Below are 13,251 nucleotides of genomic sequence, written 5' to 3' on the forward strand. Positions count from 1 at the left end.
TGCATGTATGTTCCTGAAAAGAAAAATTATCGAACGAACGAACGTTGCAAGAATAATACGTGCAATTTGTTCGCGTAAAAATATATCACCGGGGAATTGCCTGCTGGTTACGATGCAACGTTCGTAATTAAGCACGTTACACTTTCCGTTGATTCTCCGTGGGATGCAGGTCGAAATTATCGGGCAGAAAAAGTGTGTCAGCGTGAACGATTCGTTCGGAACGCGGGTTAATACGATAACGGAACGTCGTAAATTTATTACGGGGTATTAGCCACACCGGCCATATTTATTCGCAATTATTTTTCGTTTAATTGCTCCGTCCGTCGGGGATTACAAGCCGTCATAAATTTACGGTGGCGGTCGGGTGCCTCGACACTTGGAAATATCAATGAATATCATCGCGTACAAGCGGGTCAAGAATTTATACGCGTGTCTTGAACTTAGAGAAGGCCTCCGGATCTACTTACTCGTGTTACGTAACGTCTAACGGGGGACTCACTTAAGCGCTTCCATTTCGTAGACGTGCTCCGCATCGATCCGACCAGCACGCTGTTTCGTCGACGAAATAATTGATGGGCCACGCCTTGGTCCTCGCGAAATGATTTATCCATTAACCGGTCGATAATCGTCTGAGCGTTTCAGCGACCGTCCGCTTTATGATTTTCCACTCGACTGTGCCTGACATGCGCGCGAGGAACAATCGTATCGATTACATTTCCATGCCTGTTCTCGATCGATGCGATTTTACCGGATTCGAATTTATGTTCCTCGGGTTCCATGTATTTTAATTTTATTTGCTCGATTTTATTTAATAATTTTATTTAATATTCAATTGTTCAAATGTTCAATTGTTTTTCTTACAATAGTGATGATGGTTGCTCGATTTCATCAAATAAACGCTAAATTGGACCATCTTTGACTAAATAAATATGCCTGGTCTCGATCGATACGATTTTACTGGATTCGAATTTATGTTCTTCAAGTTCCATGTATTTTAATTTTATTTGCTCGATTTTATTTAATAATTTTATTTAATATTCAATTGTTTTTTTTACAATAGTGATGATGGTTGCTCGATTTCATCAAATAAACGCTAAATCGTTTGCGTAATTTAACTTCATTAAGTTTGGACCATCTTTGATTTAATAAATAACATTTAACAATAGAGATTGGTGAAAACGAAGGTCGAAAGAAAATTAAAGAAATTCTACTATGGACCATCATCGAGTGTCCTGAAAAATTAGACAACGTATCGAAAGATAATAATATACCATTCTAGTCTTTAACAGAGGAAGTATTAGACGTGTCACAAATCGAATTTAAAATTATATGTCGAACGAATGAATTTAGAGAATGAAATTGGAAACAGATCGAAGAAATCATTGCAACCGAAATTACAGTAATGCGGTTCCATTAGATTTGCATAATATAATACATCGCGATACGAAAGGAGCAACTTATTTTCAGACGAGAAAATTGTTCCGCGCGGTAGCTCCACCATATTACGTATTGAAATCATCGATGAACAGAGTCATTTGAAGTAAACAGGGTCCTAATATTATCAGTACTCGAACCGCTGGAAACCATCTTACGTAACAGTTCACGTTCGCGTGTGTATTCCTGTAATATTACAGTAATGGATGTCGGCACTGCTTCCTAATCATCTCACAAAATAATTTTCGTTATGCGTTGCGTAATAGATCTCGTGCACGAACCTGAGAGAACATTGCTCTTTACGGAGGATTTGTGGCGCAACAAAATAGGGGATCGTTTCAAATTTATGTGATCCTTGTGAAAATAACACTCTGGGGATATATAATAAATTAATTTGAATATTCGTGATTGCTTTCGAAAATTATGAAAGCGAGGAACTTTTTTCAGGCGAATATTATTACGATTTATCTTTTACCAAAATTGCCGATTTATTCATACTAACCTCGTTACATAGACTGCAATAACCCCACACGATACGCGTCAAGTTAATCTAGCGTGACTGGAAAGCGTGAAATATTCAGGCGGCGAGATTGATTCATTTTTGCTCGTTTCGTGGAAAACCATTTTTCAAAACATAAACAGGACTTGCACCGTGATTCCATGAAAGAGGAAGCGGGGGGATAATTTTGTTACAAACTCGTATTAATCGACCGTCAACATCGATTCTCCTCCACTTGATCTCCGCTGTTCGAGAATTTCCGCTGCATTTTCCAAGCACTTTGCGCAAAAATAAATCTACTTGGCTCGAAATCGTGAACCAGAAATAAGGTTTTATCAACAATAAAAGATATATTCATAGTTTTCAACGACCCTCTGAAAATTTAACCATTTCAAACAGGAAACATTCGTCTATAAATTCTGTTTTAAAATCGAATAACATTATAGTCGTATACTTTTCTGGATAATTCTGATATGTCAAAAGAAAATTGAATTTTCTCAAAAAATGTATTTTCAATTAAATGTGACTCTCGATAACAGCAACCTTATAATTATCTCTTCGAGATAAGTACTCATTTAGTTTCACTCGAGTACCCTTTCCATAATTTCAATAAATTCGTAGATACCATTTCGCTTTATATAAATCATTTTTCGAACACTCGATTTCACAAATCGAGAATAACTTGGTTGCTAGGGTTCCATTGCATCGCAACGAATCTCGTTCGTACACGGAAGCATCTGGCATTAAGTAAGAAGCGGTAAACTTTAATGATCCGTTCGATTTCATTAAACAGATTCAAGCATATTCGCGGAGCGCGTAAAACATCGAAACACGACGACTTCGAGCGTCGCTTTCACCGTCGCTTACGCGAGACCAAATCGAATTACACGCACACAAAGAGACACGTATAGATTCATACACCGATGCACATCGAAAGACGCGTCGAGCGAGTAATTTCGTTTGGTATCGATCCCCTTTCTTGTCGCAGTAAATATTTGCTAAGTAGCTCCGACGGAGTTTATCCGCGAACCGATACACGTTAAACACGGTACGACGGGCGTCTCGTTAATAACGTGATCACGGGGCGTCGTCGTGGACGATCAGTCACGTCGCGACGCGTGCGACACGCGCGTCACGGCAAATAAATCGGACCACGGAAGGTCGTGTTTGCCTAGGCAGTCGAAGCGCGAGCGATTTACCCGGGCAACATTAAATTGGAAGTCAACGAGCCGCGAAAATCGGGACAATTCAAACGACAGGGTCGATCCAGGATAACGAAAAGAATGAACCCCCAAAACGTTGATGCCCTCGAACATCTGTTAACTCCAGTTTCGGATTATTCGAACGTCCAAGTGTCTTCGAAAAGAATCGCGTGCACGAATATGTCGGTTCGATTCGCGTAATATCGTTTTCAAACTAAGATGCGACTGTGTTTTGTTCTGCAGTTTCTGTCATTTGATGATCTGATTTATTTTTTCACCATATTTATTTTTTAATAATCAATTATTATACGAATTCCGCGACAGCCAAAATTGGAAAGTAGTAACAAACGCGTCCAAAGTTTGGAATGTAGTACAACTCGTCTAATTAACGCGTTTCATCTACATCTTCGTTCTACGGTTTGTTTTCGAACTAATTATTCGAGAAATTAATCAGCAGGTGGAAGGTCTAGCACAACAGAGAAATCATGAAACTGTTGCTATGCTCTCGCACGGAAGTTTGATTTCTACAATAATTACAAATTGCCATATACGTGCACACACGTACTCGTATTAGATAGTTCGCTATATATATTCGACGAATTGTTTTCTTCGAAATAAATACAAAAATTCGAAATTAATTCACGTGATCTATCAACCTTGCAGCGATGTTGCTGTGTGTTAAATCATCGATTAATTTAATTATGAGTACGCATGAGTCATTGTTGATAATAAAATAAAAAATATTCAGAAAGAGTTATTTTTAATCGATGAGTTGTTCCAACCGAAAGAAAGGACGTAATTTGCTTCATCCCAGTTTCACGGTGCAAGAAATTCGATTGCAAGTAGGAATGTCGAGTATCGAGGGGGCGTAATATCATTATCCGTAAGCAACCGCACTGAAAACAAGTTCTCAGTAGTATTCCGCGTTATCGATCCCGTGTTTACAGCCGATAATGAACCCCTAATTATCGAGGAACAATGCACGCGTACTGTTTCCTGTTCGGTAATGACCTCGGATAAATTCGGTTTTAATAATTCGATCGGATCCGCGGCGATGGCTGATCCGAATCTCCCGCTTCCTCGATCGTCGTTTCGCGATTCTCTGTGCCTCTGTTCCATTTCTCTGCGCGTTATTCTACATTCCGTGGTCCTGGACGCGGTTGATCGAATCACGAGATTTTGTGTTTTGGACGCAAAGCATCGAGAAAGCTGATAAATGAAATTTACCAATTAATCGATCTCGTCGATAGATCTGCCAAAGTTTTCCGTGAAACGTTTCGAAATACGTCGTTATGTCCGACAGTCTACGGCCTTGTTCGTTATTTTGCGGCTGGGAGATGGAAAACTTTTCAAATTAGCGGTCTCCCGGAATATTTTATTGGTTTCTCGTTAAATAAACGTTATAATTGGCCGATGGCAAATTTGCTAAGTTTTCGGGACATCCCGTTCGGCGTGGAATACAGATATAGGTCGCCAAATAGAAGTCCATGACATTTAATTTAAATTAATCAGACCGCGGTGAAATGAAATTCCTTCGATGAACGAAATCGAGATTAAATTTGCGTCGAGGGATTCGGAAATATTCCGCAAATACACGTTCCCTAAATAGCGAGGAGACACCAGGTATCAGGTTTTAAAATAGATTCGTTTCTACCGTACGTTCGTTCGTTTTTAGTAAAATCAAATCGTGAACTCGATATTGATATTCCACTTTCAACGATAGCCAATCGTTTCGCAAAATATCCACGGAATTTCGGAAAATTAATCCGCGCTGATGAACTAGCGATATGTTGCCCAACGAGTAATTAAGTAATATAATTAAATAATTTCTACGAATTCGATCGCGCAAACGATGGATTAAACGCGTTTCCTAAATGCGAACGCTCCGCGAAACGATGAGCCGCCAAACATAATGCGAAATATTTTCCACGGTAAACAAAAGGACCGCCGAAAACGGTATTTCGATAATAACGGTGATCAGCTTTGCGCTTCAAAATTATTCGATTCAAAGGCTGCGGACACACGCGATAATTTTCCAAATTCATTAACCACCATTCAGAGTTCTAAATACAGGCGCAAGCGTTTCATTTATTATGTTATACGAACGCAGCCAGCGTTGATGACAAACGAAATTCTCATTAACGCGACCGAACAATTTGCGCTTGATGGGTCATTGTCTTCGAGTACGTTTACTGGTTTCGATAAGATATTTAATCCCCGAACAAGAATCGATCGGATCGAATCAAACTCGATTGACATTTCAAGACCGTTGTCCCCTTCTTTTTAAATTCAATTAATCGAAATAAAAAGACGAGATTGCCACGACGAACAAATTTAACTTTGTCACGTCGAAAAAAATCGATGAAAATATAATTCGAATCGCAGAGGTTCGGCGCGGATTCTGTAAGTAGTTGAGCGTAAAGCCTGGAACGTTCGTTTCGAGCTTTGCAAAACATCCATTACCGGTCGTTCGTCTCTGATAAAACCTACGAGCAACGCGAGCTATTTGAGAACACACAACCGAAGCGAGGGGAACAGAAAAAAAAGGAAGTACAGCTTGATTCAGCGGCAGGCAGCTGAAACTGGAGTTGCGGCAAATTCTCTGCGAATAATTAAGCGAGTATTATGTTACAGGTGCGACTGTTTATACGCAACGTTTCTGCTAGCGATCTTAACAGTGCGGCGCATTGTTACCGGGTACATATAGATCCTGTTAATTACCAGCCGTTCCCACTGCTATAAGTTTGCGTCTATTAAACAATGTATCCCGAACGAACACGGCGAGATAGGATCTCGAACAAACTGACGTGCCTTAGATTAGTCGTGTAGATAACCGCAACAATAATTATGCTTAATTGTCTGTCGTTCTTTTCAACTCTATCGCATGCAAACCTGTTTTTGCATGACTACTTCCGAGTGACGTGTTTCGCTAATACATTTCCTGAACGTCGTTGAACAATTCGTATTTGGAGAATTTTTAACGCTCGAAATGTTACTGTTTTTTTCTAGGTTCATGGGAGCCGGAGTATCGAGAGTCTGTCTAGTTCGGAGTTAGACAAAATTAGATAATTTACTGAAACAGCCTTGTATCTTGAACCTTATCGTTTCCTCTTGCTTGGTTAACATATCGTGCTACATAAAACACTTCCCAAAATACGAAATGTTCACGTTTTCCGGTATTGCTTGCAACTTGCGTCGATTTCTATTGTGCTTACGTTGATTTCGTTTCGTAGTAAATATCAATCACGTGTATTGTGCAGTGCGTAGAACGCTAAAGAACGGCCTCTCGGAAGAGGAGAAGAAGCACATCGCCGCCTACATCAAGGGTTACTGACTGTGATAAAACTCGAACACCGTTAAACTCGTCCGTGAGAAAATGAGGATAGCCAGCAGACGATCATCGAAGCTCTGATCGAACGTTGATGACACGGCCAGGACATCGCGATTTGACGTAGGCGCAACCCGTACGACCGTAACACGATGAAACAACCCTTCCAAGGAATCGCGGAGATACACCAAGGTTATACGTTAAAAGAATTATATATACATACACATACATATATATACATATATATATTTCGATCGATCTTTCTGCACGCTGGCAGGAAGCTGTAGATTTTATCAAATCCGTCGTGAGACGAAACTCGAGGCCTTTCCTTCTATCTTTCACCGTCGATACGCGCTCTGTCGTTCATCCTTTAAAAATAGTACGCTATTCTGATAATTAAATGAAGTTACGTATAACTAGTTTTTGCTCGATCGGATTGGATTCAGATCAGACAAACGTTCGATTAGTTACTAAAGTAAAATATTCGAGAATAATACGAAGTACAAGCGAATAATGAAACCGATGGATCTATCGTTTCCACGATTCGTGGAATTTCGGTTGAATTTTCAACGAGATATTTTCGATATTTGTGTATAGAAATTTGTGCGTGATCAGCAACCATAAAAATTGAACGCGTGTCCGATACGACCGAGCGACGGAATACAAGAAATAGTTTTAAAATCGATGGAAAAACTGTACTTTCAGAGTTCAATTATTTCGTGTCTTTCGAAAAAAATTCCATCTCCGTTTTTTTTACCGGAGATATAATATTTAGCGACAGACGAGCGGACGTATTTATTCTATCATAGTCGACGTCGTAGTCGTAGGAAATATACTTTGAGCGTTAAATTCCGTTCCCTGCAGTCGCGCAATATTGTTGACGGAAGATGAAAGAAAAAGGAAGTGTACGCGACGATCAGTCAGGCGACTTATTCGCCAAATCTCGTTGCGAGGCGACTTCTGGCAGCCTGTGGGCTACGGAGACGAGCTTACGGGTCAGCGTTCCGCGTCGCGACAACTTTGAAACTTATATCCTCTTCATCTTCCGCGACAAAAAGAAAAAAAAGAGAAGAAAATAAACGAAAACAAGAGAAACTTTTTCGGATGCGTCTTCCGCGGCGACAGGTTCCGTAGTAATAAATGCTCGCACGCGCGGATGGAAAGCATTTTTCAGGCGATTCCCTCCTGCATGTTGCATGAAATGAAAATTTCAATTTCTTCTTGACTTCTCGAGAAAAGCACGAACGACAGAGACGTGCAAACGTGTGCCTCGTCGACGAGTGATCCGAATTCTTTTAACGACGATAGAGAAACCACGAACGAGATCGAGCAAACGTATCGCGGGAAGCGACTGTTGCCCGCGTGGATCCATATTTTTTCGTACAATTGTAACGCAAAATAACAGTCGAGTTCGCGAATCTACGAATCATCTGTCCGACGCGTACGTAGCGAATCTCGACACCCATACGACGAGAATTTGTAAAACCGGTGTGATTCGTTCGACGGGAGGAGCAACTTAATTAACTTAATCATCACCTTATTAATCGCGTAGCGTGCCCTCGCGTACGCGAGATCATTGTAAGTTTCTGCGGTAAATGATTCTTCAAATAAAATTGCGAGCAGCAGCAGTGTATCATCATTGATTCTGTGTGTGTTTTCACCCCCCTTCGTTCTCTATCCCGTTCCGTTTGCAGGAAGTGCTCTCGTACGATCGACGCGTCGGGTATTGGAAAATACGCGGTAATACCAGGTAAGTGTGCATTGTATGCATTCGTTCAGCTACGGAAACGAGGAATACTCGATCCCTTTAAGGCGACGGTTTCCAAACGTTTACAAAGGCGCCGACTTTCAGAAAGAAGTCAATTTCTGCGACCGAGAACATTTAAAACGATACAAGAAAATGTTCTTCGACCCTAAACGAGGCAACGTACTTCTAATTTTTGCATTGTATCTAGAGAAAGTTGTGTTTTGAAGTTTATTAGTAAGATATTTTCTTAAAACATGCATTTTAAAAATCTTTACAAAAATACTCAATGATTTTACTCTAAACGTGCATACTTAGTTAACTTCCTACAGAAAATTTGCAAACTGCGAAAATTTTTTAATTTTCATCGAATGGGAGATAAAACACCCTTGAAACGGAATTTTAAAAATGCTTAAATAAACACTTTATAATCCAATTTTATTGGACACCAGTCGTAGAGTCAATAGGAATTGCTAAAACTTCTTTAAGTATATAGCGTCAAAGTAAATATAAAAAATTGTTATAGTTGATATACTATTTTATTTTCGTTAAAAAAATAAAATATTCGAAAATAAAAAAGCAGTAAAATTAGAACTCGCAACAGCAGAAACAGAATAAAAATATTGGACCTCCGGACACGGAAACTACGCCTTGGACTGCAAGATGTAAGTTTGATTTCTTTTCCTATAAAGAATTTGAAAAGTATTTTTTGGCTCTTTTTTTACCCGGAGAAAATCCCTTGAAACTGTCGAGTGAAATATAGAAATATTAGACAATTCAATGCTACACCTGATGTTTAAAAAATCCTTAACTACTTAAAATTTCACGGATATTTCTTTCATTTTCAAGGATTTTGACAAACCGACAATCATGGCTTCTAGTTCTTTTAGAAAACCTACCTGTACCCGATTCTCCGTAATAAAAAAAAAATCCTAAACGCAAAATAATTTAAAATTAATTTCACGAATACAAAAAAATTGAATGTCATAATTGACAGAATCATTAGGTCGAAAAATCAGTTCCGTTGCCTTTAGCGTTAATGTCGTAAACAACTCGTAAACCAGGTAGTAAATCTGCGAGACGCGTTCAAATTAGAGACCCGGCGACGCTTACTCTGCGGGGACGTGGGGGGGATGGGTTCGAGCGTCGCGCGAATAAAACAAGCCGTGTTATATAACAAACTGTGCACGAGACACACGATTTATTATTAACCTTCGTCCAACTTTAACGACATACAATATAATGTAGTAATAAAAACGTATCAGTTAAAAAGTGTAATAATGATAGGCGGCGATCGTGGGAAAGAAGAATCGCGTCGATGCGATCGCCGTTCATCTCCACCACGCATCCTCGAGATTGCACCTTCCTCGTGCGATCCTACTCCGGTCCTGGATACGTCTCTCGCGTGAAATTCGCGGCCTGAGAATGCCGGTGGGAGTGGGGGGTGGGTGGGGGGGGGGATGTGAGTGCGAGTGTGAGGTTTTTGGCTGCTGGTGCAAAAGGGACGTTCTGAGGGGGGGGGACTCAAAGGGGGATGAAAAGGAAGAAGCTTTCGATAGAGGGACAGAACGTTTTCGCGCGTGATTCCATTTTAGCACCGTTACGCCGATGCGCTTAATTAATGCTAACATCTATAGTCGTGTAGAAAAACCACTCTTTCTCTCCCTCCCTTTTTCTCTGTCTCTCGCATATATACTTTATCGCACATTTTCTCCTTGTCTGTTTCTATCTATATTTGTATAATTATATTACGTTAGAACAGCCTCGCTTCGCGCCAGGATTTCAATCACTCGGAACGGATGCGCGCTCGTCCTCGTTGTTCGATCATTCGACGCGCGAATGTTTTTTCCATCTTCCGTAAATGTACATGTTTTCCGTGACGCGTTCGGATGAAAAACTCTGTCTCTGACCGGAAACCGTTAGGGGCATCGAGAGAACTTCGTCGTTTCGTTTTGTTCTTTGTTCCTCTTCTTCCGCTATCGGTCCTTGCTCGGATTATCGACTTTCCCTCGCGCGAGATACTTCAGCAGAGGATAGATAGGCCTTTTATCGAGCAGGAATGGGTTTGCACCAGCCACGGCGCACACGAGTGTTTGCATTAGCGTTTTCGATAACTTCGAGCGGATCCTTTGATCGAGATCCACGATTGCTGGCGGTTTTCGAGGATAATGATTCTTAAGATGAACGGAGTTTGTCTTCTGTCGATGTTCGAATGTTCAATTTACGAATATAGGGGTTCATTTTAAGAATCATTACTGTACGTCCCTTGAAAGGGAAATTCCGATTTGAATAAAACTTTGTACAAACGTTCCACTTTGAAAGGGTGAAATCAGCCCTTAAAGTTTTCACATTTATTCGTGTTTTCGATGTAACTTTGCAAAATAATTTTATACATTTATAACCATATTTCAACATTGTCCAGCGCCATTAAAAGATGTTGAAATATTTACCATTCCCAAGAAGACTACAGGAACGATATGGATCTCGGGTATGGAAAGGATTTATGAGAGTTTCAGACGTTGCACTAAATTCAAATATAAATGTTAATTTATACGTTAATAATATAATCGAAATACAAGCACAATCAACTGTCTGCGCCATTTTTTCGAATACAAGTTGTTACAATACAGATACACCTGTAGAATAAAAATAAAATATTCTATAATTTGCAAAGTGCTAATAGAATAGTGATATCACGAGTTCGCATGATAACGCAAACAGGAAACAAAAATTATTCCTTGTGGTTTGGATAGAACACTGGTGTTATATTTGTACTGCTGCACACGATTACCAAAAAAAAGTACGCCAAACTTTTCCTTTCGCGTAATAGAAATAGAATAGAATTTTCGCGAACGGTCCAGCTTCGATTCTGATGAAACTTTGTATACTTATAAAGCAGCCAAAAATAATAGATACGTATTTTTTTTTAGCTGCGGTGACTCGAGTTTAAGGGGTGAAACCACCAAAGTTTCATCAAAATCGAAGCCGGACCGTTTGCGAATATTCCTTGTCAGAAATATGGGTATAAATGTAGAAAATTGTTTCTCGAAAATCGTACGTAAGAAAAATGATATTCTTTTGTGTTTCGACGAATCGTCCAAAATGATAAATGTTGAGGACGCAAACTCCCGTGTAGCATGAACCTGTGAAAACTTCTCTACCCAGCCAACGATTAACTATAGTGCTTTTTACCATCCCTCGTTCGACTGAACATCGTAGTTTCGATCAAGACGGTAAAAGGCATATTCCATGCACACTATAATAATCTTTTTTATCATCTCTACCAAACCTCTACCGTCGAGTACAAGCTCTTAAACCCACACAATCCACTTTCAGTCACGCAACAATCTCTACGAGGCGATAAAAAGGCTACATGGAAGCATGCATGCGCGATCGATCACTCTTCGATTGTCTCCCTGTTGGCCGATGCTTTCCCAACGACTCTATCACGACGGAAAAACGATAATCTGAGCTCTAATTTCCGCTCCTTCCCCAGACGATAACGAATATATCGAAAGAATCGAGCAACGCGTTCTCTATCGAGCAAGAAGCTTTTCAGCGGTGCTTTTCAGGGCTCAGCGGTGCCCTGGGCACACGAAACTCGACGATATCTTCGACTCTCAAGCTCCCGGCTCTTAGTTCGGTCTCGCGATCGATGAAATTTCCCATTCGCGGAGGAATCCCTGGAAAGAGCGCGCGTTCCCCCGTTCCCAGCATCCGTTGGATCGAAACTCCTGGACACTTTTCCGGAATTCGTTCGTGATCGGTATTGGCCCAGTGTCCTCCTTTCGCGAGAGAAATTCCCCGGGCGAAGAAGAGGGTGGTTCCGGCGTTCCCGGTTCTCTCGTCCGCGTTCCTCGGCTTCCCCAGCTTGTTCCTCGAGATTCGGAGGGATCCGCGTGCACGGCGCAGCAGACGAAACGATCGATCGGTCGTGGGGGCCAATCGAGCGTGTTCTCAATGGTGCCCGCGGACCAGACAGGACTCGAGGAGGCGATTCCCCGCGGAAGTGAACACGTGGTGGCGCGAGCCACGACGCCGTCGGCGACGCGATGCTCGGAGACGCGGCGACGCGGCACGAAGACTTCAAAGCTCGTCGTGCTTCGGCCCACTGAACTCGTCGTGGGATATGAAGCCGTTCTTGTCCTTGTCCTCGTGCTGGAATATCTCCTCCACGAACTTGTCGTTGTCGGCCAGCAGCTTTTTCACCTCCTCGCTGCCCTGCTCCGCCTCGACCACCTGCTTTCTCAGGTACTGGCTCACCTGCGCAAAACGAACAGAGATATTTCAGTCTCGGAGCGACCTGGGCTGCTTCTCGGGGACCAGATCCCATTCCCTGGTCAAAATGGTCAAACGAGAAGCGCTGTTTCACGATTTTTTTAACTTTTCGGCCACTTTTCACGTGCATTCTTTAACCCTTTGCACTCATATGTCGAGCGTGATTCGACGTCAATTTTTATCTCACTCGACATTTTTTCAAGTCCAAACCAAAGAGATATCGTACACTTGAAAGTTACAAAATGCAACAACAGTGTAAATAAAACAGATATTTTAACAGGTAAATTTCAAATAAAACACTTAAAAGCGTTGGGAGCTGCTGGTAACACTTCAAGATGGAAATATTTTTTTTCGTCAGGTTCTGTCGACTTTAGATGAAATAGTAAAGTTATTCGTTATGTGCAGCCTAGTATTATTAGTTCGTCATGGTACTAGACTATTATGGTCCTTAAAAAATGCAAAATTTTGCTCCAAACACAAAAAAATGATTCTTGCAATAAATTTCTAATTTAATTGTGCAATAAACATAGTTTAAATAATTATTATTATGAGGGATGTTAGTTCTTGCGACGCGTAGTAGTATTATAGACAAAATTTCATTCGATTTTTTATTCTAGATCAGAGGAAAAGGATGCTAGACTGCATATAAGGAATAACATTTATTATTTCATCCAAGGTCGATAAAACGTAACGAAAAAAAAATGTTTGTATTTTGAAATGTTAAAGAATATATGTGGAAAGTGGCGAAAATGTTGTAAAAAAATTG

At 40.7% G+C, this 13,251-nt stretch overlaps 2 protein-coding genes across 3 annotated transcripts in view; one reads left to right on the plus strand and one right to left on the minus strand.

The window, feature by feature from the left end:
• Window positions 1-8,102, plus strand: part of LOC122399487 (FH1/FH2 domain-containing protein 3) — a 250,892-nt gene extending 242,790 nt beyond the window's left edge. Inside the window, exon 19 of the mRNA XM_043400189.1 lies at window positions 6,396-8,102. Coding sequence (XP_043256124.1) covers window positions 6,396-6,469 — 74 coding nt within the window. The 3' untranslated portion in view covers window positions 6,470-8,102. The remainder of the gene's footprint in view (window positions 1-6,395) is intronic.
• Window positions 8,103-9,431: 1,329 nt separating this feature from the next.
• The window catches only part of LOC122399304 (FK506-binding protein 2), a 104,071-nt gene continuing 100,251 nt past the window's right edge, over window positions 9,432-13,251 (minus strand). Inside the window, exon 4 of one of the 2 annotated variants that reach the window (XM_043399895.1) lies at window positions 9,432-12,470. In XM_043399895.1, the coding sequence (XP_043255830.1) occupies window positions 12,294-12,470 (177 nt within the window). In that variant the 3' untranslated portion in view covers window positions 9,432-12,293. The remainder of the gene's footprint in view (window positions 12,471-13,251) is intronic. The other variant, XM_043399896.1, reaches the window with a different exon arrangement.

This window comes from Colletes gigas, unplaced genomic scaffold, assembly GCF_013123115.1.
Source record: "Colletes gigas isolate AHSC1104 unplaced genomic scaffold, ASM1312311v1 Colletes_gigas_Sc00013, whole genome shotgun sequence".
Lineage (NCBI taxonomy): Eukaryota > Metazoa > Arthropoda > Insecta > Hymenoptera > Colletidae > Colletes > Colletes gigas.